General features: G+C 37.1%; 1 protein-coding gene across 1 annotated transcript in view; it reads left to right on the top strand.

The window, feature by feature from the left end:
* Positions 1–27,899, top strand: part of SPAG16 (sperm associated antigen 16) — a gene marked incomplete at both ends in the record, with an annotated part of 820,178 nt that overhangs the window by 300,543 nt on the left and 491,736 nt on the right. Inside the window, one exon of the mRNA XM_080689332.1 lies at positions 14,761–14,904. Within this exon, the coding sequence (XP_080545458.1) occupies positions 14,761–14,904 (144 nt within the window). The remainder of the gene's footprint in view (positions 1–14,760; positions 14,905–27,899) is intronic.

Genomic DNA, 27,899 nt, shown 5'->3' with positions numbered 1-27,899 from the left:
TTTCAAAAAAAAAAAAAATAGGAATAAGAGCTAAGGATATAGCTCAAAGGTAGAATGTCCCTGTATTCAATCCATATTATCACCACCAAAGAGAAAAGTATATTAAATAATTCAAAGTAAAATATCTCATGAATTTTTAAATTTCTATAAAAAAATTCTATAACAATGGGTAAAATATGAGAAGTTTTTTCTTATTATAAAAAAAGGATATTTTATATGACATGGAGTATTAGAAAATTAATTAATCTATACTACTTAGCATTGTCACAATATTTCTTTGTTAAAAGCGAAAGCAAAAAGAAAAATAAAAGCCATAAACTGGATACAACAGAAATATTAAATGCTCAGATACCTGGGCTAATCAACTGGGCAGTCCTAATGTCTATGGCTGGGCACAGCTATCATGGTTCTTCTGATTTTACTGAATTTACTCAGATATGAGGATCAGCTAAACTAAGGTGAGGTGAAAATCAGAAATTAAACAAATAAATTTGTTGGTGCATTGTAGTCATACCTCTAAATTGAGTACAAGATGGTAGAGGCATACATGCGCACATCACTTGTTTAGCCCTTTCCCAATGCCCTAGCTCCTCTCTGTGTCTCACATCCTCTCTCAGGCTAAACAGATAGGTCCTTCTCTTGACAATGATGGATAACAAAAGATAGGACAATGCAGACATCCTCCAAGCCTCTTCCGTGTGCCACATTTACAAGTATCTCATTGACGAGAACAGATCAAATGATCGGACCCATATTCAGAGTTCGAAGAACTACGAAGAAATACTACAAAGTTATATTGCAAAGAGGTTAAGTTGAATTCAGGATTGAGTGGTAGAGAAAACAATGATGACTTCAAGAAATGATGTTTTATGTAGAATAATACAAATGTCAAAGGAAACATGCAAATTTTTATTAAAACAATTATCACAGGATTGTAGATAATGAAAATTTATTCTTACATTTTTTAAACTTCTATCAATAGTGATTTTAAAAGTACAAGAGAACATATTTTTGATAATTATTTCTAACTGTACTTTCATGTTGGAGCCATATATTTTAGTCATGAGAGTAATCAAAGGTTATTTGAAGGTGAACAAAGCTACACTCATTAATCACTAAAATGATTCAGTGTGATAATCATGTACTCAATCATTTTTCACAAATTAACACATTAATAACAATCATAAACATTTTTAAGATATGCCATAATTATTTAAAAGGTTTAGTAATACTCTTAAAATTATTTTCAATGGAGGTGCTTCCATTGACATATCCACATGTGAAAATACTGATGCCAACCTGAATATTATGTATGGGGAAGAGGAAAGGAAGGAGTAGGGAGGAGGCTGGGGGAGAGCTCACCAAGTGCTGTGTTCCTGTATGTCACTATCACTCTGAAGGATTTATGGTGTGAGATTAAACTGCACCAATAGGCCGGGCCTGGTGGCACACGCTTGGGAGGCAGAGAAAGGAGGATCGCGCAGGTTCGAAGCCAGCCACGCACGCTGACTTAGGAGACCCTGTTTCCAAAATAAAAATGTAAAAATAGGTCTGGGAGTGTAGCCCAGAGGTAGAAGGGCTTCCAGGAACCCCAGTACCACCAAAAATAAATAAATAAATAAATAAATAAATAAATAAATAAATAAATAAATAAATAAATAAAATGCATCAATAAAAGTATATAAAGAAATTTGATTCAGTTAAAAATTATTTTTATATCTTTTACAAAAATAGTACTTACCACTGATAATCTAAAAATCTGATAAAATCAATTGAAATCCTGATAGAAAAATTATAATATGCAAATATAAAATCAATGAAATCCTGATAGAAAATTTATAATATGCAGATATAAACATATTATAGCATAGTATACAGTAATGTTGTAATAATATATAACATTATATAAATATATGTGTGTATGTTCCTGCTGGAATCAATGGAAAAAATTGCCTAAAAAGAAACTCTTAGAACAATATGTACTATAATATTTCATGTGGATAGAAGTTATAGTAACTTATTTCACATAGCTTTCTTTTTCTATCTTGGTTCAAAGATCATTGTAATGTCATTAAGAAAATATGTCCACAGCATAATAATTTTTCTGTATAGGATTAGTTTGACATAAAATAATAAGTGAGATAACAATAGATTTGTTTTTACTGGAATAACTAATCTAATAAGATGTGATCCCTTTATACTAGATTTAAAATATCAAAAATTATCATTTGATATTCAGTGAAGTATGCTATATGTATTTTGAGTTAAATTTAATTTCATTTCTTACACACTGTAAGACTATTAATTTTCTGTCACAGTTATAAGAAATAACCATAAATTTAGCGACTTAAGTACAAATTTATTATCTCTCAGCTCTTAGGTCAGAAGTCTGAGCACGCTCAACTGGTCTTCTATTCAGAGTGTCACTGAGTTAAAATCAAAGGGTCAGTATGTCGGGGCGCTAATCTGAAGGCTGTGTGGGAGAGAATACCTTCAATTTTCTTCCAGGTGGTGGCAGGACTGTGGTTCCTACTTACTGGCTGGCTGCTGGTGGAGCAGTCCTCAGATTCTAGAGGTCCTCCACGATTCTTGAGTCTTCAGTTTCCAATGCTAGCACAGTGGGTTGAGTTTCCTGTTGATTGGAATCTCTGTCTTACCCTCTATCTCATTTCTCTTGTGTTTAGTCTTCCTGTGATTATATTAGACCCACCCTTTAGGATAATTACCCAATTTCATGCATGTCCATGTGTTCCAGATATTCGTATGAAAATATATCTTTGGGAGACAATTCTGCCTGCCAATAAAATTGATTAAACACCAACAATATGACAAAGAACTATCACAATCAATTACTTAATAACTATAGTAAACTTTATTGAATACTATGTAGTGTGCTAAGCACCATTTATGAATCATCTCAACTAATTTTCTATATGAGATACTCTAATTATGTCCATTTTAAAGAAGAAACTAACCTTAGGTGTCTTTTCTGAGTGCTTGGTCCATGATATGTGTCTTGGTTTGTTTGTGCTCCTACAGCAAAATACCAGAGACTAGTAACTTATAAAATAAAGAAATTTCTCCAGTTTTGGAGAGTGGAAAGTCCAAGGCAGAGAGGCCACCTGTGCTGAGGGCCTTCTGCTGAATCACAACACAGAAAGGGGCTCCTATGACATGGAAGCAGGGGCTAGAAAGCTCAAGTCTTCAGTCTCCACATACCGTAAACATTTGAACTTGAGAATAAACTTTCTAACACATTTATTTGGAGGCATAGTCAAAATATAGCACACAAACCATAGAAATTTTAAGGTGACCACTGTGCAGCATTCTTTTGTTTGAACACCGCTGTGACTATTTTAGACACTCACACACACACACACACACACACACACACACACACAAATACACACACTTTTATCATATCATTTGAAATTTTCTTTATTTTTCTCAAACTATACACAACAATATAAGGATTGGGTGACCTATAAGATTTCCCACTTTTTCTTTGCAGGTCTTACTCAGCAAGCAGCTGCCTCCCCATTCCCCACCCCTTTTCCATTTTGCCTTATCAGTTCATTTATTAAGGCAAAGCTAAATCTATCAGAGGCAAAAAATAATGCTGAGGAAACTAGGGTGACCCAGCCCCAGAAGCAGAGGCTTCTACCTTCAAGATGAAGATAAAAAAAAATAGGATACAGCAAGAGTTTAAATAAGCAACTTTAAAGGGATGCTGCCAGCACTCATCTCTGTTGGTGGCCCTGACAGTGGGATTCCCGTATGTTGAAACATAAGCAAACTAAACATATACACAGGATGTAGTGTAGGAAGTAAACTGGGGCAATACCATGTGCTCTAGAGGAAGCTCTGGGTAATTTTGAGAGAGGTCTGTGCTGTAGACATTGAGTGTTGCAATAAGAAGGAGTTATTGATAAAAGAAAGGCTGATTAAGCTGTGTGCCTGAGAGAATCATACCACTATTTCTCTCACAATTTGGTAGAACTCAGTGTAGGCAATCAATCACATAACTGAATATCTGTGAAGTCACCCTGTTCTAGCCAAGTACAAAATTGAGCTGTGTAAACACAGACACTCAGGTGCTTGGTCTCAGATTATAGTGGGCTGTGCTTGGATGTCCTCCCCGTGCCCTTTCCTTACTCTAACTTGAGTAGGTAGGAATAGAGCAAGGTGTCAGTTGGCATCTCTTCATTTTTGCTTCTTTCATATGCCTTAGAAGAAGGAAGATGGCAGCAGCATTGAAGATGCAGAGATAAGGGCATGGAGATAAAAGACAGACAAGGCAGCCACCCACTGCCCGGCAGAGTAGCAGGGCCCATTTTGGGTCTGTTCCTTGCTTTTGCCAGTTTATTGTTATTTGGATCCATTTCTGGCCATCTCACTCCCTTTTTCAGTGAATGTCCACAGTCTTGTGTGTCTACCATTTCTTCCATTGGTCCAACTGGCCACCTAACTCTGTCCCTTAAATTCATACTTTTTATTATATTAACCAGCTATGTCCATCTGGTTGCCACTCCTGAATTTAAGTTATTTTTGTTTGCATACTTTAAAAAATACTGCTTATTCGAGGTGAGGTTCTTCTCATTTCAGTTTTCATTTCTGTTTCCTTCACCCCAGACCCATTTCCTCACTTCCACCTACTGGAAACTGACTCAGGGGCTCAGGCATAGCTGCTCCTCAGCTACCTTGTGCTAGTATCACCATTTATACACTGTGAGGGCCAGACTCAGAGACCAGTTCCCTGCCTCTTGTCCCCATCCATCCTTGCAGGTGCCTGATGACACAATGAGGTATAATGATAGAAACATATTCACAGTCATAGGACAATGATTTAGTGTAGAAGTGGAGGCTCAGATATCTACACCTATACTGATATAAATTTTATGTTAATTAACAGGCTAATTTCAACATGTATTTCTTAAATTTCAAATTATATTTTATGAAAAGTGCAGAATTTTACTGAGTATACTTCAAAAATAAAACAAGCAGAAATAATTAATTTTTGCTTTCTAATTTATTTATCAAGTAGATATGAAAAAAAATCTTGTCGCTATTTAAATATCCATCCATTATAATCATGAGTTTTGTGGTATCTAATGTATTAGAGTCATGCTCAAAACAGAAATCTGAACTATACTTCAACATGTGAATTTATCTCAAGTCCACGTCTTAAGTACTGATTTTTAAATTCTTTCTAGATTATATGTAGTTTTTATTTCAAACTATTCTTCTGAAAAGTAGATTTACCATAATAAAGCTATTACCATGAGTAAATTTGGATTTACCTTTAAAACAATCCATTCCATGTCTCTAATACACTAATGGGGATGTGAAATGGAAATTTTTATTTTTATAACAACATGGAATTCTTGTAAATTGCTGAAACATGAAATAACCAAATAAACTTTATTATTGAAATGGGTTCTTAAGAACATAAATGTGTAATATAACTTCTCAGACTTGTTAAACCATAAAGAATGATAGCACATAACATGAAGCACAGTGAGTATGAAATTATGTAGCACAAAATGTTCAGCTGCCAAGGTAGCAGGAAGGTTCTAAGAGATATAATTATAAATCAGGAATTAGCCCGTTTCATTTATCTTTCTCATTCAGTTTATCAAAATTGTGGTGATAGACCTCGCCAGTCCCTGGAGTTTATAGACTTCCTTTATTTGACTGTAAGCATTTTAAAATAGTTTTTTCTTTTTTTTTTTTCTACATATCACAATGTTCAGTGACTTCTAGAGAAACTGGAAGTGATGCAATATGGATGTAGGGTGAAAAGATGTGATACCTTTCTTCATCTAAAAGGTGTATTAGTATTTTCACAGCTATGATCCAAAGACCTGACCACATTACTTAGAGGAAGGAAGATTTATTTGCTCACAGTTTTTCTTGGAAATATTGGGGTTCGGTCCAAGTGAGGCTGGGGACTACAGATCACAGGGCATGGTAGAAGTGGGAAACAGAGAGAGGAAGAGTAGAAGGTTTTCTTCTCACATCATGGAGGCCAGAAGCAAGAGAGTGAGGAGAGGAGAAGCTATACATGGTCCCTAAGACCATAGCCCCAGGGACTCAGCTTCTTTAGCCACACACTATCAGTCCAGGGCCCCACCCAGATAAATCCATTACAGTTATCCTGACTTTATTGACCCTGAATACTAATAAATGAGCTCTTTAGGAGACATTCTATATCTATAGCAAAGGGCATAACCAAAACTTCTATAATAAAAGATATATTGATTAGAGAGAAGCATAATAATTTTATGTAAGTAAAGTTATACTTCACATGGGAGTCTTCAGAAATTAAGACACAGATATCCAGAGAAAACTATTTTTATGCATAGATTGAATGAAGACCTTGTAGAAATGTATATGGTTTAATGGTAATTGGCTGGTGGGGGAATCCCTGCAAGGCATATGCGTTCACATTCTTCCCGGCCTCTCTGTATAAAATTTCTCTCTCCCCAATATGGGGAAGAACCCCTCTTGGGCAAGGGTGCAGAAGGTTTAAAGAAGAGGGTGATTACTTCTAGTCTTTATGGCTTACTTAGTGGTAGAGAGATTCTAGTGTCCTTGATTTTCCATGGGAAAGAAGAATCTCATTTCTTTGACTTTCTTTGGGCAGGAATGGATGGGGACCAGAGATGAGCATGAGGAAGGTGAGGGGGAACAGAAAAAGGCCAAGAGCATGCCTGTAATTTCAGTACTTGGAATGCTGAGAGTGGACAATTGCAAGCTTGAAGCCAGCCTCAGCTTAATGAGACCCTGTTTCACACAACAACAACAACAACAAAAAAAAAAAAACCACAGAATAGGTGTGTAGCTCAGGGGTAGAATGCACCTGGATTCAACCCCCAGTACCACATGCCTCTTAAAGATTATATCACCTCTCACATTGCCACACTGTCCCCAAGCCTCCAACACAAGAACCCCTGAAGAACACACTTCCATAATACCTAAACCATAGCACCTACGCAAAGCCATGAAATGATCTTAAAGCAGGCCTCATCTTTCTTCCTCAACCTCTGAGGTACTGCTACTACATGGCATGGTCCTCGCCTTCCGCTTGACCCTCTTTTGTTCTCAGCACAGGGCCTCGCCTGCTCTCTGTAGTCACCTGGCCTTCCTTCTGTCTTCTGTCCCTTGAGTGTACTAAATCTCATCAGCCTTAGCACTCTGTCACGTGCAGTCACCTGTGCCCAATGCTACCCCACCCTGGGATCATCCTGAAGGAGCTTCTTCCTTGTCATTTGGGTGTCAACTAGAATGCCATGTCTTCAGTAAAAACTTCCCTAGTCACCTCATGGAAAAGAACTTTCTCCCCCACCATCATATCACATTTTTGATAACTTAAAACCCAAGTTATTTTGATCAGTTATTGTTTTCCCTACTCACAGTTTGCAGAGTGATGCCCCTGTCCACTTTGCATGCTATATACCAGAGTTTCTCAGCACAGATTTGTTGAAAGAGTGGAAAGAGATGATGCATGTTGGAATGTGTCCTAAATCCTGATGCATGCCCAAACAGAACATCAGCTATCAGCTGAGCAATGGTTAGGGTCCCTTTTATATGTTTGTCCTGAAAAGCCAGGGAAGAGCCTATGTAATATGCAGGTGTGCGTTGTCTTTAAGAACAAGTAGATATGTGGTCACTTAATGTTCATGGGTGCACATTTGGAGAATGATTTATTTTCAACCCACTATGCACCTTCTGTTTTGATAATTAGAGCTCGGGAACTGAAGTGCAAGAAACATTGGTGATGCTGAATAACCTACCCTGAAGATGAGGATATCTAATTAGTCTGTCTTGTGACAATCTTTTTTTGGGTTAATATTCTCTCTTTGTGAAAAGTCTGATGTGATGGTGGTGCTTATGTCACCAACTCTACTGAAAATTAACAGTGTTCACCACACACCTACACATACTCTCTCCAGAATACCCTTGTATAATGGCGCTGCTAGAAAGAAGAATTTCAATTAGAGAGGAGCACTTTGGAAGTGTACCGCATGTGGCTGTAATAAGGAATGTGTCCTATAGAAAAGAGAAAAAAACTTCTGCCAAAACATAATACTTTATGTAACATGCCTGGTGCATTGTTTAACAAAACATTTATGGATATTTCATCAGGACACGACTTACGACAGTTTCCTTTTCTGAATCTCTAAGATGTTTTCTTGTACTCGTTTCACCCTAGTCACAAGCTTATTAACTTAGGAATGAGGTGACAAGGCCTTTGTCTTCGTATCTTGTAATTATAATTAATAGTAAGTTAAAGGGAAGCAGAAAGCTTATATTCAAAGTTTAAAGTAAAATGACTTTGTGGCAATTAGAGCAGGTGCCAGGAAGATACTAAGTAGGAGGCTGTTTTTCTTATTAATTAGAACTTCTTGAAGACATCTTGGAGAGTAAAAATCATACGGTCATAAGAGGAGGATCTATTTGTGGACAGACTCTGAGGAGAGAACCCTTGCTTTCTTCATCTCGCATCCCCAGGGTCTAGCAAGGACCACTTCCCCATGGCCAGCAACTGCATCTTCAGCTGCATACCTGAAGGCAGACATAGGACCGACTGTGTACAGAGTCTCCACTGTTTCCCTCAGTACATTCCTGAAAACTCTATCATGAAAGAAGAAATCACAGAATTTTCTCATAGTCACTTGTGAAATCATTATTTACAGCCGATACATCCTTGTGGAGAGCTGACCATACTTAGATAATTTTTCTAACACCTTTCATATATTAAATTATTTTTTCTTCACACTACTTCTATGAATCAGTCTTATTTTTACCCACTTTTGACAAATGAGATAACCATGGGTGAGAGACCAGGCCGTGCAAGTAGCTAGTGTGTAAGTTGCAGGCCATTTTTCAAATCTAGGCAGGCTGGCCTCAGGGGACCCGTAAATCCACACAATGATAATGTTCACTGAGTGTTCATGATATGTGTGGCGCTGTGCTCTCTTCTCCCAGCAAATCTACGACATCATAGTATAGTATTACTCATTTTCAGATGAGAGGCTGAGGCAAAGGCTGACAAAGAAATTTATTCAAAGATGCATAGGTATTAAAGACTGGAGTAAAAGTTCCCACTCACGTTTTACTCCAGAGCGCATGCTCATAAACATAGAGTTACTTTATTTCATGAAAATGCTTTAAAATAGGGATCAGAAAACTATGGGCCAGAGGGCAAATCTGGCCCATGACCTGGTTTTGTAAATAAAGCTTTGTTGGAACATAGCTTTGCTCATGCATTTATGTTTTGTCTGTGCATGCTTTGGGGCTACCAAGGCAGAGCTGAAGAGTTGCAAAGGTAATGAGTAGGTCCCATAGCCTAAATATTTCTCATCTGGCCCTTTACAGAAAAAAGTTTGCCAGCCTCTGCTTTAGACCACAATCACTTCTTTCTCGATCATTTTTGTTTGAGATGTTGTGAACATACATACTGCTCTCCACCATTGTGAACATGGCCAGTGCCCAGCTTCCAGGGGGGAAAAAAATCTTAATAGTCATAACCTTTCACAAATAGTTAGAAAAAATTTAAAAATATCATCTCTTTGGAAATTTCAAGGTACATCTCCGTAAATCCCCTAAAAAATGAAAAGATGACAGAGGTTTCAAGTACACTCTGATGAGAAAGATGGGCTCTGGAGACAGTCCTCTGAGTTCACATGTCCTGGTTCTGCCACCTCCTGGCTTCTGGCCTTGAGCAGTAACTTCAGCTCTGTGTGCTCCAGTTTCCCATCTGCAAACATGGAGATCATATTTAGAATGATCTCATAAGGCTGTTAGAGCCATTAAAGGAATTAATATGTGCAATTTGGGGGCAGGAACCGATTCCTCTAAGGTTTTAATTATTATACCTGTTCTTCACTTTCTTCAAAAGACTGATTCAGAGTGGTAAAACCAGAGCCCTTAGCAGACTGGGGAAATTTTCACTGAAGTAGTAGTACCCCATGGAATTGGTGCCTATTAAATATTCTTCTACTTTTATTCACTTCTGTGAAAATAGTCTAATAAAATGTCAACACCCTCTGATGACATAGTGTACAATATAAGACCCAAAATATTAGAACAAGAAAATGAAGATCTCCAGTGTGACATGTAGCCCATCTTCCCAGAAGCCGTTGCAAACTGAGTATAGGAGGGTGATGCTCTATGATACCAGAGCCTCTTAGCTGCAAAGTGTAGGGTCTTCTACCCTCCACCCTCTTTGTGGTACTGCTGTTTGACTCTAGGGGCATTTTACCTTGATGTGACACCTTCAGCCCTATTTTTGCTTGTTTGTTTTGAATCAGTGTCTTCCTCTGTTGCTAGAATCTCACTAAATTTTTGAAGTTAAACTTAAATCTGCAGTTCTCCTGTCTCAGCCTTACATGTCCTGGAAATATGGGTATGTGCTACCACATTGGGATTTCTAGACCCTTTTGAACTATTGTGTCTGGGTGTGATATATACACTGATGATTCCTAAATGAGTTCTTTAAAGCAGGCTTAATAATGACTTGAGCATTTACTAATAATGATAATTACTATATGAAATGTTTGCAATAAGAATCGCTGATATTTATAATATACAGAAATCATAAAAGATTCAGACTAAAAAATTAACTATAATCATGAGCTTCAAAGCCAGACCATCCTGGATTCAAAGTCACCCTTCAGCCAGTACTGAAGGAGAGCTTGGGTAGTTCACATTATATTTTGACCCTTGTTTATTTAGACATAAAATAACAATACTAATAGCCTCAGCATCAAGCACTCAGTGTGATGTATTTGACAAGTACTTAGTGAAGAGCTACTATGGGTCCGCCACTAGTGGGGTCAAGCATATAACAAAACAGATACAAACTCCTGTTCTCAGGAGTTTACATTTCGTTTGTGAGAATTAAGCACTTATTACAAGGTGTGCTTCATGTCCAGTTTTTTATCAGTGTTAGATATCATCCATTAGTGGGTGATGATGATGAGGAAGAGGTCTTCAGATGCTAATGCTTCAACATGGAGTTGGTATTTATACCAAACTTTAGTATGTGGGGAAATATTTCTGGTCCATGGCTCTTACCTGTGTTCCCCCATGTTGATTATGTTCCATGACTTACCTGAACTAAGATTTGCAATTCTTGACCTGGGGTCTTTATTACTATGACTCAGCATTTGCTGATGGGCTTATTCAGTGAATATCTCAAATACAGGTATTTACTGGTTTTGTGCAGGGTTTAAATTTCTGCCTAGGTATGCTGAAAAATTTTGTATTAACTTAAAGACCAGTTCATGACTGAACTATAATATTATATTTTCTAAAAGAATATAATATCAGTGACTGATTGAAATATATATAGAATTATCAGTAAAGGGTATTTGTGCATATGTGTGTGTATGTGTCTGTGTTCACAGTGGCACCTCTTTTATTTAATTTTACCCTCCATGATTTTAGTTACCTATAGTCGACAGAGATTTGAAAATATTAAATTAATGGAAAATGTCAAGATTTTGTTAAGTTTTAAGTTGTGTGCCATTCTGGGTAGTGTAATGATACCTCCTGTTGCCCAGTTGTATCTGTGTGTCTGTCCTGGAACGTGAGTTGTCCCTGTCCCAGCACGTCCATGCTTATATACTACCTGCCCGTCACATCATGGCCTTTCAGCTGTGAGATGCCCGGTGGCAGGAGTGCCATGCTCATGTTCAGACAACCCTTGTTTCACTTCATGATGCCCCCAAAGTTGGAAGCTAGCGATGCTGCTGGCAAATCCAGAAGCCAGTAGGTGTTCTTTGTAAATGAAAAGGTCTTGACTTAATAAGGAAAGAAAAAAATGCTTACAACAGATCCTCTAGCCAAGAAATTTCGAAGGAAAAAGAAATGTACGCCAACTATTCTGTTATACCTCAGGCTTCAAAAATCATAGCAACAATGTTTGCTAAGTGCTTAGTTATGAGAAAAGGCAGTAATTTCTGAGTGGCATACATGAACAGAAACTGTGTTAATTGTTCTATTTTGTCATTAGTTTCTTTCTTTTTTTTTTTTTTTTTTTGGTGGTGCTGGGGGTGGAACCCAGAGGCTTTCTACCTCCGGGCTATACTCCCACACCTTTTTTTTTTATATTTTAGTTGGAAACAGGGTCTCACTAAGTTTCTGAGAGCCTCACTAAGTAGCTGAGGCTGGCTTACAACCTGTGTGATCCTCCTGTCTCAGCTTCCCAAGTGCTGGGATTATAAGCGTTCGCCACCGCGTCCAGCCATGTCATTAGTCTCTATTGTTAATCTCTGTCTAATTTATAAATTTAATTCTATCATTTACATATATGTATAGAAATAAACATAGTATATACAAGGTTTGGTACTATCTGTGGTCTTATGCACCCAGGTGGCATCTTGAAATATACTTCTTGCAGGTTGGGGGACTAGTTTACGTGTATGTGTGTGTGTGTGTGTGTGTGTGTGTGTGTGTGTGTATGTATGTGTATGGTATGTGTACATATGTATATAGGTAAATATACACATGTATGTATGTATGTATGTGTTTAGGTATACGTAGATGGATGGATATATATATATATATATATATATATATATATATATATATATTTGCAGGTCTGGGGATGGAACCCAGGGGCATTTGACCTCCGAGCTACACCCCCTGACCTATTTTTTATTCTTTATTTTGAAACCAGGTCTCACTGAGTTGCAGAGGGCCTCACTAAGTAGCTGAGGCTGTCTACGAACCGCGATCCTTCAGGTCTCAGCCTCCCAAATGCTGGGATTACAAGCGTGCGCCACCACGCCCGGCGGGTATATGTTTTTATGTATACATAAATACACACACACACACACACACACACACACACACACACACACAAGGACACATGTATATATATTGAAATACCAGTGTTAGACAAGGAATTAGTCCATGTAGAATGGAAAGGGAAGTTGCTATAGTACAGAGAAGGAAGAAGAGTCAGAGAGAAAACATGTCCAAAACTGATTAGCCACCAATGGTTTTAATGTTTCTATTTTTTCCTTAACTTTTATAGATAGCTCCCCTCACAAAAGTCATTTTGGAAACTTATCTTTCAAAGTTTGTAAAGACATCAATGATTTTAGTTATCTTCACTTAAAGAGGGTAATTTATCACCTAGTCAAGGGTGCATGTGTCTGCCAGGAAGGCTATGAGCCAACATACATCATACTCAGTAGCTTCGAGAATTTGCTTTGCCGTCCTGTGTGTATTTGAATATAGAATTCATTTCAATCTGACGTTTTTACCTCTCATCATATTTTTCTTCTAATTAAGTTCTATAAATGTATCTTCTACCGGTTTTAGCTATAATAAATTTCTTTCTTCAATTGGCCTTCTGAAAGTCACAAACCAACATTATGATGAATTGAGAAATGAATAATTTCCCTTCTACTGTGTTTATTTTGAGCAGTAAAATATTACCAAAAAGGAAACGTTTCACTAGAAAGTAGGTCTTTCTCTAAGTGGTTACAAGTCTGTGAACTCAGCACTGGCACTAGCCTGATTTCTAAAGCTGAGTAGACACAACCCAAATGTTTCAGTTCACAATTTTGAGGCTTAATGGTATTGATGGAAGACATAGATAATGAGAAAATGTTTACTCTCATGTAAATCCTGGAGTTACGCAGGTACGGACTAGAGCCATTATTTCTTTGGGCAATTAATTGCCTGTGTCCATATTGCTGAAGAAAAATAAAACGGCTATTCACAGAATGTACTAGGGAAGAAATGAATATGTGATTTCTATTTTTCAAATCATTGTTTGTTTCATTGTACTATCTAGGCAAGTAAATGTATTATGTCTTTGAGTTGAGATGGCCAAATTGAAATTGAACAATTTGTTGCTAATTTTTCAGCTAGCTAGTATTTTAATAGGTACTTAACATTGCACACATTCATTCCTATTACATTGTAAAATATGGATAAAATTCTATATAAGTAAGATTAAAGCATTACTGTAGATAAGATATCAGGCATTAACCTTACCTTGTAGATTCTTGATTTTAGAATAGTTTAGCTCCAATATTTAAATAGGTACAATGATAAGATTCTGGTTCAAATAATAGTGCTTAATGAGTTAATCGTTAATTTTATATATTTCTTTTTCATATCCTTCCATGCCTTTATAGAGTGGGGAATTGCCTTATGCATCTTGAATTCATTACCGTGATTTGTGTACTGTGCATTGTCTGAAGCCAGTTTAACTGGCGTGTTAGCACAGAATTTGAGCTCCTTCACTTTGTGTAGACAGTAGGCTATGGAGTTAATGGTTAAGTTTTAATATTTACCAGAGGACCATGATAATTTGGTTGTGACTCATGACCTTTTTCTAGATAATCTGAGCAAAATTTTGATTTTCTATAGTAAGCATGGCTACTGGTCCCAATATCCTACCACCAAAATATCATTGGGATAACTTTTCTTCCCTAAAAGAATTCGGAATTACTGTTTTCAAACCAGAATTAGACATGCACAGTTGCCTAAACCAATTGCTTCATTTTGCAATTGAAGACTGGGACCCAAGGCAGTTGATTAGAATGATAGAGATCAGAAGACTGTTATGATGAGAGCTCTGTGGGATCCAAAGTCGGCTTCCTCTGACCTTTAAGACAGACTCTGAACCATCCTGCCTTGCTGAAATGGGATAACCACTGTCATTTCATGTGTTCATGTTCTGAAACTATTTGTTCTCATCCCTCTGTACCACTCCCCTCTCTTCCTGTACAGTGTCATCATGCACCCCTCCAAAGACATCTTAGTCTCCTGCAGTGAGGATCGCCTGTGGAAGATGGTGGGCCTCCCCCAGGGCAATGTGCTTCTCACTGGATCTGGCCACACTGACTGGCTTTCAGACTGCTGCTTCCATCCCAGGTGAGTGCCTACAGCCAGGAACCAGCCCAAGTCCTTCAGGGAATACACTGCTGGCTTTGATCATGGCTTTTCTCTCTGCAATGCCACGCTTCCATGAATTTAGAAACGTATAGATAAATGCACCTTTGGCTTTCATTATATTGTCTTTAGATTAATTGCTTTCAGTGTTTGGTATGGGTAAAACTTAATTCACATGCTGAGGCATTTAACAAGAGTAATAAGCTTCTCGGGACAAGCATTGTTAATGCTCTTGTGCCCACAAGCCCTGAGAAGGCACATGGGTTTCTAGTCAATAACGCATGCCAGTGTTTGAATTGCCTCTGTTAATCTTGCAGGGTTTTCTTTGAGAATTAAGTTATGTACCAAAAAGGAACAGAAGGCAGTGATCAGTGTCTTTCAAAGTTCAGTGACACTCGAGATATTGAAGAGAACACAGCAGGTGTGAAGACAGTGAGCTCTAATTTTCAGAGTCCACTGACATTTTGTACCCCAAAGACCAAAGGCACAGAAAGGACTTTGCTAAACACACAGAGGCACTGCTTCTGCCCACGGTTTCTGTGTTCAACTCTGCCAACAGTCCAGGGGCTCTCGGCTTGTCCTTATTCTTAACCCTTTTTAACACTCTTGGGTTTGCCTCTTTCTACCTCTGTCTGGTCTCATCTTTTTTGAACATTTGTATTTCTTGGTGCAGTTGCTAAACTATCCCATTCAGGATATTTTCTCCCCCTTAGGAGGACTCCCTATTGATTCATTCTTGTGTTTTTGCTAAATTTCTTTTTCATTGCTCCATTTTTATTTATCTTTGGTATTAAAGTCAATGAAATGTGATAAACTTATTTGGAAACTATAAGTTAATGACAAGAATGAACTAAATTTATATTTAATTTGAATTCTTGAAACATTTTCCAAAGTTTAATTTATCCTAAGTACTAGATGCTAGAACTTAATTTATGAATATGTAGTGCATTCCATCTCTGATAAACAGAACTATGCCACCCTCTCACCTCTGAGAAACATAAAGCCCATCCTGCAAGCAGAGACAACACAATTAGAAGTGTAGCCTATCACTTATGTAGCTACCGGGCATACTAATCAGATTTTGATAATGCCCTGTTACCATGACAGCCAGTGACTCAGAGATTTTCTCATTAGTGCTTGACCAGCAATGGTCCTTTTAATAGATCTTCCAGTTTCCCCACTCAATTACTGAAATTAAAATGAGGTGAGATACATCATTATTCACTTATAATATGAATTTACATTCAGTGCTTTCTTATGGTGGAATTGTAATAAAATGCTGCTACCCAAGTAGCTTTTTTTTTAGTCTCATGAGACAATAGTAGTAGGAGAAATATGTTTAATCATAAACATTTTTAAGTGAGGGATATTGAATATCAAATGGTTTCATTGCAAAATTAATGTAAAAAAATAAATGGTTATTAGAAACCATGTAAAATATTTGGTTTATTTGGGAGAGATATAAATTCTTAAGGAGTTTATATTTCACACCCCAAACATTCTATAATTGTATAATTATAATTGTATACAAATCAGCACTGAAGACTACATGCATTTAAAATATGTTTATGTATACCTCTCTACACATATATATGTATATATATATCATGTTGATGTCTTAAAAGTTGTTACAATTTATGCTTTCTGAAATTTAAATTTGTGACATTTAAATTTTACTATGGCTTATATAAATTAGTCAATATAATAGTTCATTGTTGAAGATAATATTTTCTATATTCTTTTTTTTTTTTTTTGGTGGGGTTGGGGATGGAACCCAAGGGCATTTGACCTCTGAGCTACACCCGCCTGCCCTATTTTTATTCTTTTATTTTGAAACAGGGTCTCACTAAGTTGCAGAGGGCCTCACTAAGAAGCTGAGGCTGTCCGTGAACCGCAATCCTCTGGTCTCAGCCTCCTGAATGCTGGGATTACAAGCGTGCGCCACCATGCCTGGATTACTATATTCATTTATAATTTAAAAATCTAACATAAAATACATTTTATTTAAGTATTGTACTTTAATTGGAACTGACTCTTTAGTTACTGAATACAATCAAAGTCTTCCTCACATAGTCTTCCTAATTATGGGGTCAGGTAGAGTTTGCTTCCTTGGTAGACATGTAGCGTAGATTCAATATATACTAACATTTGCTTACTACTTATGCCCTCCTCATAAGAAAAATAAACTCCTATATATTCTTTTTAGTTTTTGTCCTTACTGGCTGAGTATTTTTATAACTTCTAGCTGGATGTGTTCTCAATTATGACAATAGCCATCATTAAAGCCACGGTAACGTAACCCAAGTGTTCTTTGAGGGTCAATCCTACTTGATAGGACTGGCCCACTTTATTTTTTATTGCCCTGTTTCATGTGTGATAATCATCACAAATGCATAAACAACAAATACAACAGGTACATAATGTCCCTATCAGACAAAGAAAGATTGACAGGTAAGAAAGAGCGATGGTAACTGTCATTTAAGGAGGAGACAGGAGGATCGTGCTGGTTTGAAGCCAGCCTTGCTGGCTTAAGAGACCCTCTTTCCAAATAAAAATATAAAATAGGTCTGGGAGTGTAGCCCGGAGGTAGAGGAGTTTCCAGGAACCCCAATACTACCAAAAAAAGAAGATTCAGATAACATGGTCTTGAAATATATAAAACAAAAGATTTTATAAAAACAAAATGATAGTGACAAAATCATAATCATACAGTCAAAGATGTTGAAGTATCCCTTTCAGCAATTAATTTGTGAAACAAAATTATACTAGAACAAAAGGAATTAATAAAATAGTAAATGAATTTTTAGTAAATTGAACTTTGTACTTCACAAAAAGGGTGTACACATGCTTTGAGACCGTTCATGGTTTGATTTGTGAAAAGGCACGCATCTGCTCCCTAAATATAGCATAAATGATTTCCTCATGGTAGAAATATTATCTTTTAATTTTGATTCAAATTCAATGAAAAAGTAAATGACAAGAAATTAATAACTAGATATACAATAAAGCTTGAAATAGTAAAGATATGTAAGTGAATACTGAGTCAAAGAGAATCTATAAACTGTTAGTGCTTAGTTGGCAAAAAAATCACTGCTACTGTATTCTTCCAAATATATCCAAAGCTGTATTTAGAATAAAATTAATAAAATTAATAGCTAATTAAACAAGAACAAAAAGAAAATAATGAATTGAATAAATAAAAGTAAAAACGAGTCAACAAAATAAAGAAAAGCAAGAGAAAAGAACAACATAAAATATAAATTAACAAATTATAATAAAAAGGATATAGTTGCCAGTTTTTTAGGAGAACAATTAATAAAAGAATAAACTTCAATAATTCAATGAATTCCTTGGAAAACTTGTAGAGAAATGAGTAGGAAACAGAAAGATAAACCTGAGCAATTTAGAAGCAGTTGATAGTCCATGTATGAGGACCTAAATATGTATCTGGAATTTTTTACAAAAGAATGGATTTTTATTAAATAAACCTTATTAAACATCTGATAAAAATGGAGGAGAGACCCAGACTAGATATAATAACAGAAAAAAATTAAAAATTGACTTTAAAATTCTTTTATTCTTATCTTTAGAAGTTTTACAACTCTGTATTTATTTATTTATTTATTTATTTATTTATTTACTTATTTATTTATTTTGTAGTACTGGGGACTGAACCCAGGGGCTTTCTACTCCCAAGCTATACCTCTAGCCTTATTTTATTCTTTGTTTTGAAACAGGGTCTCACTAAGTTGCAGAGGGCCTCACTAAGTAGTTGACGATGGCTGCAAATCTGCGATCTCCTGTCTCAGCCTCCCAAAGACTGGGATTACAAGCATGCACCACCATGCCTGGCTGACTCTATTCACTCATTCATTCATTTATTCATTTATTTTTTGGCATTGGTGATGGAATCCAGGGGCCTTCTACTTCTGAGCTACACATCCAGTCCTATTTTATTTTAATTTTTTTATTTTGAAACATGGTCTTGCTAAGTTGTAGAGGGCCTTGTGTTGCTAAGGCTGGCCTTGAACCTACCTATGCTCCTCCTGCCTCAGCCTCCCAAGTACTGGAATTACAAGTGTTTACCACCAAATCCGGCTCATAACTCTATTTTTAAAACCTTACAAAAAACAAATATGAAAAGAAAAGTAAGGAAAGACAGAAAAAAAAGTTAGTTTTTAGACTTGTTAAATTTTCTGAGAAGAGGGAGATAAAATAGACTTTAGTTATTAGTTCTAAATAGATGCATAAACATCTTATGTGTTTATGATACATAAGCCTAACAACTAAGAGAGTCTAAAAACTGGAACTCAGATGTATTTTTAAAAAGAGCAAAATATAATATATAAGATGTGTAGATGGAAAACATGAAATACATCAATAATCCAACTATTGGGACCCATCTTATAATATATTAATCAATATTGAAAGTTACTTTAAAATGGTTGGATAAACTGGGCATGGTGGCACACACTTCTTATAATTCCAGAATTTGGGAGGCTGAGATAGGACGATCAGGTTTGTGGACAGCCTCAGCTACGTAGGCCCTTTGCAACCCAGTGAGACCCTGTTTCAAAATAAGAAATAAAAATAGGGGTGTTGCTTGATGGTAGAATGCTTCTGGGTTTCATTCCCAGAACCACACACACACAAAAATGGTTACATAAAATCTAGCATTTAGACCTGCTAAGCCACATCAGTTTGTATATGGGTTTAAGCCTGCTGGTTGAAATTGACAGAGGAAATAGATTTTGAAACAGGTGGGAGCAAAGATTTGCCAGGTGCATGTAAAACTGGATTCCATGGAGTAAAATGGGTTGAAAGAAGAATAATTATTTACAGGATCAAAGTGGGGAACATAAAAACAAACAGGCAAAAAAGATAGATAACATCCCAAATCGAAACAGCAGCAAGTCTCTGTCCATGCTCTTACCAGTCTACGGAAGCCTTGTTGCTTTTCTAGTTTATGTTTATTTTCAAGAATGTTGACCACATCTTTCCCTTAATAATGATTGTTTTTATTAAATTTATTATAATAATGACATTTTCTAACATATATAACTAAAAAAATGAAAGTAAAAAGTTTTTTTTTTTTTTTTCTTGTACCAGGTATTGACCCTAGTGGAGTTCTACCATTGTGCTACATTCCCAGACATTGATATTTTTATGTTTTTATTTTTGTGGTACTGGAGGTAGAATCCAGGAGCTTTTCTACCTCCGGGGTATACTCCCAGACCTATTTTATACTTTATTTGGAAACAGGGTCTCACTAAGTTGCTGACAGCCTCACTAAGTAGCTAAGACTGGCTTCGAACCTGTGTGATCCTCCTGTTTCAACCTCCCAAGCACGGGGATTACAAGTATGCATCACCACGCCTGGCTTCATTTTTATTTTGAGATAGGATCTTACTAAGTTGCTAAGGCTGACCTTGAAGCTGTAATCCTCCTGCCTCAGCATTCAGGGTAGCTGGGATTATAGGTGTGTGCTGCCTTACCCAGTTGGAAAGATTTTAAGTGTAAGATTTATACAAATACTATGCATCTAAAACTTTTAATATGAGTCTGCCAAAGGCCTTATCTATTCATAATAACATATACATGATCATAGGATCATTGCCATACTAAACATTATATAAATGATACATTCAAAATAATGCATACAGGATCATCACCATACATTTGTTATAGTAGAATTGGTTCTTGCTTGAATCTAAGTTTTTATGTTCTTTATCGGGACTTGTGTATCATTGTCTTGTGTGAGCTATGCTGTTAACATGGACCAACCAAACACATTGGTGTCTTTGGACAATGACAGGATTTATTGACTTACAATAAATTCACGAGCTATACCACTTCAACCAACTACTATTCACCAAGTACATGTGTGTCACCTGATAGTCACAAGCCAGAAAATCACGAGTTACTTTATCCCATCCTAATCTTAATATCTAGTACCTATAATGCTCAGGTCACACATCACAATTCACACAAGATTACAGAAAGGCTAAGAAAGGGTTATGGTGAGCTGGGCGTGGTGGCGCACGCTTGTAATCCTAGCGCTTGGGAGGTTGAGAGAAGAGGATCGCACAGGTTCAAAGCCAGCCTCAGCTACTTAGTGAGGCTCTCAGCAACTTAGTGAGACCCTGTTTCCAAATAAAGTATAAAATAGATCTGGAAGTATAGCCTGGAGGTAGAAAAGCCCCTGGGTTTCACCCCAGTACCACCAAAAAAAAAAAAAAAAAAAAAAAAAAAAAAGAAAAAAGAAAAAAGAAAGAATGAAAGAAAGAAGAAAGAAAGGTTATGGTGGCCATAGGGTTCAGAAGGCTGAACTGAGAGCAAAGGCATTGAGCGGATACAAACTAGAGGGCCTTCAGGTGGTCAGATAAAATTATGAACCAGCTGAAGAACTTGTTCAGTGCCCACAGCTGTCATTGCGAGAGCCTCTTCTAGGCCAAGGTCCAGACTGGTGTCAGTGTTAGAGTGTCAGCTTGAAGTGGGCCCTTTGTCATTGTCATGGGCAGGGCAGTCTGCACTGAGATGAAACCTGGGGACAGAGGAAAGAAGGTTCATTGCCATGGAGCTTTTTCTGGGTAAGGCTCATTATGTGTGACCAGGTGATGGGATCAGGGTACCATAGTAACCCCTATGAGCATGCTAGTCCTTTTGTGATTCTCTGGTGAGAAGGAAGCTTCATTTTGTGCTCTGTTGGATAAGCTCACAGTCCTGGTTGTTCTGATGTGGGGTAGATGTGCCTGTGTATCTACGTGTTACTGATTCAATTTGGTAAGTTCATAGGTGGTTGTTTTTATTAGCATGATTAATTTATTGCTTGTGCCTTATGGTTGTGTGGTGTACTTAGTGTCTGTTTACTTGTATAAACAAGGTATAGAGTTGTTTAACCTCAGCACTTGTTTGCACAATGGAGTAGCTCCTGGAAAACTACTGCCTTACAGATTAGAGTAGCCCAGAGCTAGGGTAATTTATCAGAGTAATTTGCTGTTACAAATTACATGACATTCACCACTAGATGGCAACCATACATGGGTAAGACAGAGCACCCTTTGCATTTACTCTGAAGACTGATGGATCAGCTGTTGAAAGTGACTCTTGGCTGCTAAAAAGGATAAGTGCAATGCAGGGAGTGAGTGTGGATGTCATTTTTTTGTGTATGTGGTACTGGGGATGGAACCCAGGGGTTTTTCTACCTCTGGGCTATACTCCCAGACCTATTTTATATTTTTATTTGGAAACAGGGTCTCACTAAGTTTCTGAGAGCCTCACTCAGTAGCTGAGTCTGGCTTTGAACCTCTGAGCTCCTCCTGTCTCAGCCTCCCAAGCTCTAGGATTACAAGCATGCACCACCATGCCCGGCTTTAGCTGCCATCTTTGTACCATGGAAGGAGTAAGATGTTTGATGACACGAGGTGGGAGTGTAAGGTACCCCATAGCAAGTTAAAGCCATGTTGCACACTCAACCCCTGGGTCAACGTTCGGGGCCACTGGAATCCTAGCTTCAACTTTGCTCCTCCCCTCAGTTGTCTCATCTGTGAAATGGGAGTTACACTTTGTAGACTGATTGGAAAAGCTAACCTATTGAAAAATTGCAAATGCTGTGGCTGACTTCTAGGCTTAATAAGTGTTACCTGTTATTGTTACTCATTTCTTGATAGAAATTTTGAGAATCCAAAATATAGCTCAAAATTGCCATAAAACAGTTAAGAAAGAATTGATTTTGATGTCAGAGTTTTTACCTGACATAAGAGCTAAACATAAAAAACATTTGTAAGCTAATAAACAAATGAATACAATTAATATGAAAAATATGTTATCCAGCTGTTTTTACCCTTTAAAATGTAAATATTCCTTTAATAATTGTGCCAAACACATGCTATATTTTTTACTGATAAGAGACCAAACTAGGGAATCAGCCAAGATCTCCATCAACAGTGAATGGATTACAAAACTATGGGATATGTACACAATGGAATTTTACCCAGCCATAAAGAAAAACAAAATTATGTCATTTACAGGGAAATGAATGGAATTGGAGAACATTTTGCTAAGTGAGATTAGTCAGTCACAAAAAACAAGAAATTGGAAGCTCTCCCTAAAATGTGGAAGCTAGGGAGAAAATGGGTCATAGGAGGAACTCTAGACAAGGAAGGGGAAACTATAGATGAGCAAATGAGGCGACTTAACTCATTTGAGGGGAAATGGAGGGGGGCAAAGGGAAGTTTCCTAATGTACATGATGGACATTCACAAGCATATCAAGGTCAATCACAAAGCTAAACATGAGAAGGAGAGAGGAGGGAGGGAATGGGGCAGGAACTGGGGAAGGCTAATTGAGTGATGTGTGCATGTTGCCTCCACCATCTTGTACTCTATTAAGATGTATGACTACAGTGCACCAAGAAAAAAATGAAGAGACTGAACTCTGCATATTTTCCCTTTTTTAGGTTTGGATTAAGTTTTAGAATAAAACCATTTTTTTTGGCCAGAAACACTCCTAAATTACTTTTTAAAATAGTCTTTGTTTTGTTTGAAATGTAAAGTATATATAGCCTTTGACCTTTAACCACAGGCATGTTTTCTTATTGCCGACCCATTTGGAGTAGCTTTGAGCAACTAAAACACAGAGTGGCGTATCAGTCTCCAGGTTAATATCAACAGATCGGTAAAGCTCCCAGGATACTACCTTAATAATACATTAGCTGGTCTTTACCTTTAGCAGGAAACTATTCAATAGCAGCGACATCACTTTGCGTGTAAACATACTGTCCAGTTTACTGATGCTTGGGGTTGCGTTTTCCCCTGCATGACCACAGCTTATTAAGTGAAACAGCATGCATCTCCCCACACATCTCTATACATGAAAGCAGCGGGATTAGGGGTTTAAACAATTTCACAGAGCAGCATTTTATCCTGAGTTCACTGCCTGAGGCAGAAACAGAGCTGACAGCATCCTGTTCAACATAACTTCCACCCTTATGAGCTGATTTGTGAATTGCGAATAAATGGACCTCTCCAAAATACCTTGTACTCTCTCCCCCTTTACGAGCTGCCTATCTGTGTATTTACGTAGTGCCTAAAACTATACTCGTAACGTATCTTGACAAGTATATCATTTGGTTATTTTAAAAAGAATCATGGACAACCTTTTTGTTTTGGTATAAGCACTCACCTAAATGTTCACATTTCAAAGCATAATGAAGAGAATGCTAAATAATCTCCCTAGGATTTTGATGCCCTGCTTTGTTCTGAGCTGCAGAGATAGATTCTTCCAAAATACGGAGACTTCCTTAGGTTTTAGAAAAGATGATTTTTACATGCATTTGTTAAATAATCACATTCTACTTTATATTTCTTGAAGAGGCGTATTATGCTTTTGTTTTTAATATAGTTGTCACTTGTATGATGGGGCTAAGCAATGAATGCAATAGCATTTTTTTTTGGTCTAATCCTAGAAATAATGCATGATCAGCACAGAGAAAAGTGTTAAGAATAAAATGAATATTTCCCATAGTACCACTGCTCAGCACAAACTACATTTTCCCAGCGAAACCAACATTGCAAGTGCTGGTTCTAGCTTGATACATTTTTGCAAATAGTGTAGCTGCTCTTGAGTCACCTAATTATTTCTGAATAGACCATTCCTCACTCATTTTTTTTTCTGTATGGCAATGTCCATATATATAGTATTTGTTCACTTAATATTTGAACTGTTAACATCCTGGAAGGAAATTTTAAAAGCGAGTCCCTTTAGCTGAGTCAGTGTTCTAGAAGGACTGGCTGGACCACTGACAGAGGTTGCCACTTAAACTCTGTGTCCTCATAGCTGGGCAAGCTGGATCAAGCCTGTCATCCCAGTACTTGGGAGACTGAGACAGGAGGATCATAGGTTCAAAGTCAGCCTCAGCAAACGAGCGAGGCTCTGTTTTTAAATAGAAAATAAAATAGGGCTAGGTGTATAGCCTGAAGAAAAAGGCCCCTTGGTGCCACCCCTAGTACCACACATACACAAAAAATAAGTTCTACTCCAAAAGAAAATAAATTCTGTGTCCTGTACTGCAGGTGTGTGTAGCAGTGATAATACCTTGTTTTCACACACTGCTTCTTCTCCCTCCCTTTCCTCAGGACACAGCATTCCTGTCTCCTCTACAGTTGAATTAAGGCCATAATTCTTAATTTTGGTCTGTGAAATGTGAATGAAAGTAGAACTCCCAGTTGTGGCGAAACGGAGAGTAACATTTTTCTTTTTATTTCTTCCTTCCTCTGTGTTCAGGACCAAAGGTCACAGTGGCATAGTTTTATGATGGAGTAGGGCTGCTCATTCTCTACTGAAATGTGACACAGTCAAGACATATTTTTTTCTACTAATCACTTAAGTCTGAATGGCTTGGCAGCTGAGGCTGTACGTGTTCATTAGTCTCTAAAGTAAACTTGAATGCACCATAGGTAAAGAAAGAAACATGGAAAGACCGCTCCAAATTTTTCCTTCAGTCAGTAATCAAATCTGGTTGTACATAAGATGGAATATTGAGGGGGAAAGGGTTACTGGGGATTGAACCCAGTAGCATTCTACCTCTAACCTATACTCCAACCCTGATTATCATTTTTATTTTGAAACAGTGTCTCCCTAAGTTGCTGAGGGCCTCACTAAGTTGCTGAGGCAGGCCTTGAAACTATGATCCTCCTATTTCTGTCTCAAAATGAGAAACTCTTACTTTAAAGTATAAGCGTGACAAAGTACCTAATTTGTCACTTTATTTCGCCTCAGTTGCTCATTTGAAACGATGATAGGCAACTTCATAAGGTCTTCATGATGGTTGCATAGGAAGATTCTTGTAAAGCATTTAGCACAGCCCTGAACTCAGAGTAAGCGTTTGGTAAAAGTAGCACGATTGTCATTTGGCAGAGGCAAGGTTCTTATCTAGGTCTAGTTTTGAAAACAAACTAGGTCTCTGGGCCTACTGGACTTTCTTCCTCTTCCTTAGAAGGTATTTCTCTCACTCCCTCTCTCCAACCTCCTTCCCTCCCTCCCTCCCTTCCTCTCCCTCTCCTTTCCCTCTTCTCCTTCTTTCTATCCTTCTCTTCTTTCTCTTCCTCTCCTTCTCTTCCTCTCCCTTTCCTCATCCTTCTCTCATACTGCTACCATATGATCTCTTCTGTCATGAAGTCCTTAGCAGAAGCCGCGGCTGATATTATCCTCTTAGTTCTTAGGAACTATGAGCTAAATAAACCTTTTTTTTTAAACAACCACTCAACCTCTAGTATTTTGTTTTAGCAACACAAAATGACTAACGCAAGCACCAACAACATTCTATGGAGAAAGAAATATAACTTAAGAGTTCCCACATTTTATTATTTAGATTGTCACGTTTTCAACAATGACAAAAAAATAGAAACAATGAAGTAAGACAATGTGGAGACCTGTTGATATGTTATTTGACAAGAGAACATTAAAGTTGCAGCTGGAATTAAGGTTTCTAATTTGCTGATGTAAATAAGAGTATGCTAGATTGTCCAGGTTGTCCCTCTGTAATCATCTAAATGTCCTCTAACACCTTGACTTCAGCCAGTGAAACTTATTTTCATCTTCTTGCCTCTAGAACCACAATATATATATATATATATAGTGGTTCTGGGGATGAAACCCAGGAGCATTCTACCTTCGAGCTATACCCCCAGCCCTATTTTTTATTCTGTATTTGGAAACAGGATCTCACTAAGTTGCAGAGGACCTCCCTAAGTAGCTGAGGCTGTTCGCAAACTGCTATCCTCCTGTTTCAGTCTCCCAAATGCTGGGATTACAAGTGTGCACCACCATACCCTGTTTTAAAATAATATTATTTTATTTCACTAAGTTTGTGATAATTTGTTATAGCAGCAAAAAAAGCTAATACACTGGTCTTGCATAACTACTGTTAAATTTATTCTTAAGTAGTTTATTCTTGATACTATTGAATATGAATTTTTTTCCTTTATTTAATTTTTGTATTGTTCAATACTAAGGTAGAGAGAGCCAGTTGATTATTTTATATGGATCTTTTATCAGTAAACAGCTTTACTGAACTTATGTATTAGTATTGATATTTTAGTAGCTATCCTAGATTTTTGATATACAAGATCATGTCACCTTTGGTGCATTATAATTTTATATTTTTCTTTTCTAATCTGGATGCCTTTGATTTTTTTAAATCTAATTGCTATGGGTAGGCTCTGTGGTATAATACTGAACTGAAATGACACAAATAAATATCATTGGTTTATTTTTGAATTTAGGGATAAAGTTGTCTGACCTTTCACACAGTAATTGTGATGTTAGCTGTGGGGTTTTGTCAAGCCAAGAAAGCTGACTTCTTTTTCTAGTTTGCTGAATGAGATGATCACGAGAGGATGTTTGGATCTTACTAAATGCTTCTTCTATCTCTATTGAAATGATTGTGTAGGTTCTTTCAACTTTTATTCCATCAATATAGTATTTAATTACACTGAAAGTTTTTTTTCTTGTAATGGAGGTTATACCCAGGGACACTTTACCTCTGAGCCACACCCCCAGACCTTTTTATTTTCTTACTTGAGACAAGATCTTGTTAAGTTTCTGAGGGTCTCACTAAATTGCCAAATAGATATTACATTGATCTTTATGTGTGGTAAATCGACCTTGTACTTCTGAAATAAAGACTAGGTAGTCATTATGTAAAATTCCTTTAATGTTTGACTGGATTCAGTTTCTTAGTATATTATTAAGAATGTTTGCATCTATATTCATAGGAGATACTGGCCAGTAGTTTTCTTGTGCTGTCATTGTCTGGCTTTTGTACTGTAGCAATACTGGCCTTATACAATGAGTTGGAAAGTATTCCTTCCTCTTTTGCTTTTTGGAAGAATTTGTGACATATTACTGTGGATTCTTACTTTCAGGATTTGGCAAAATTCACCAGTAAAAATATTTGATCATTATGTTTTGTGCAG

Source organism: Muscardinus avellanarius (assembly GCF_963383645.1).
Source record: "Muscardinus avellanarius genome assembly, chromosome: 2".
Lineage (NCBI taxonomy): Eukaryota > Metazoa > Chordata > Mammalia > Rodentia > Gliridae > Muscardinus > Muscardinus avellanarius.
This window is presented reverse-complemented; position numbering and strand designations above follow the sequence as displayed.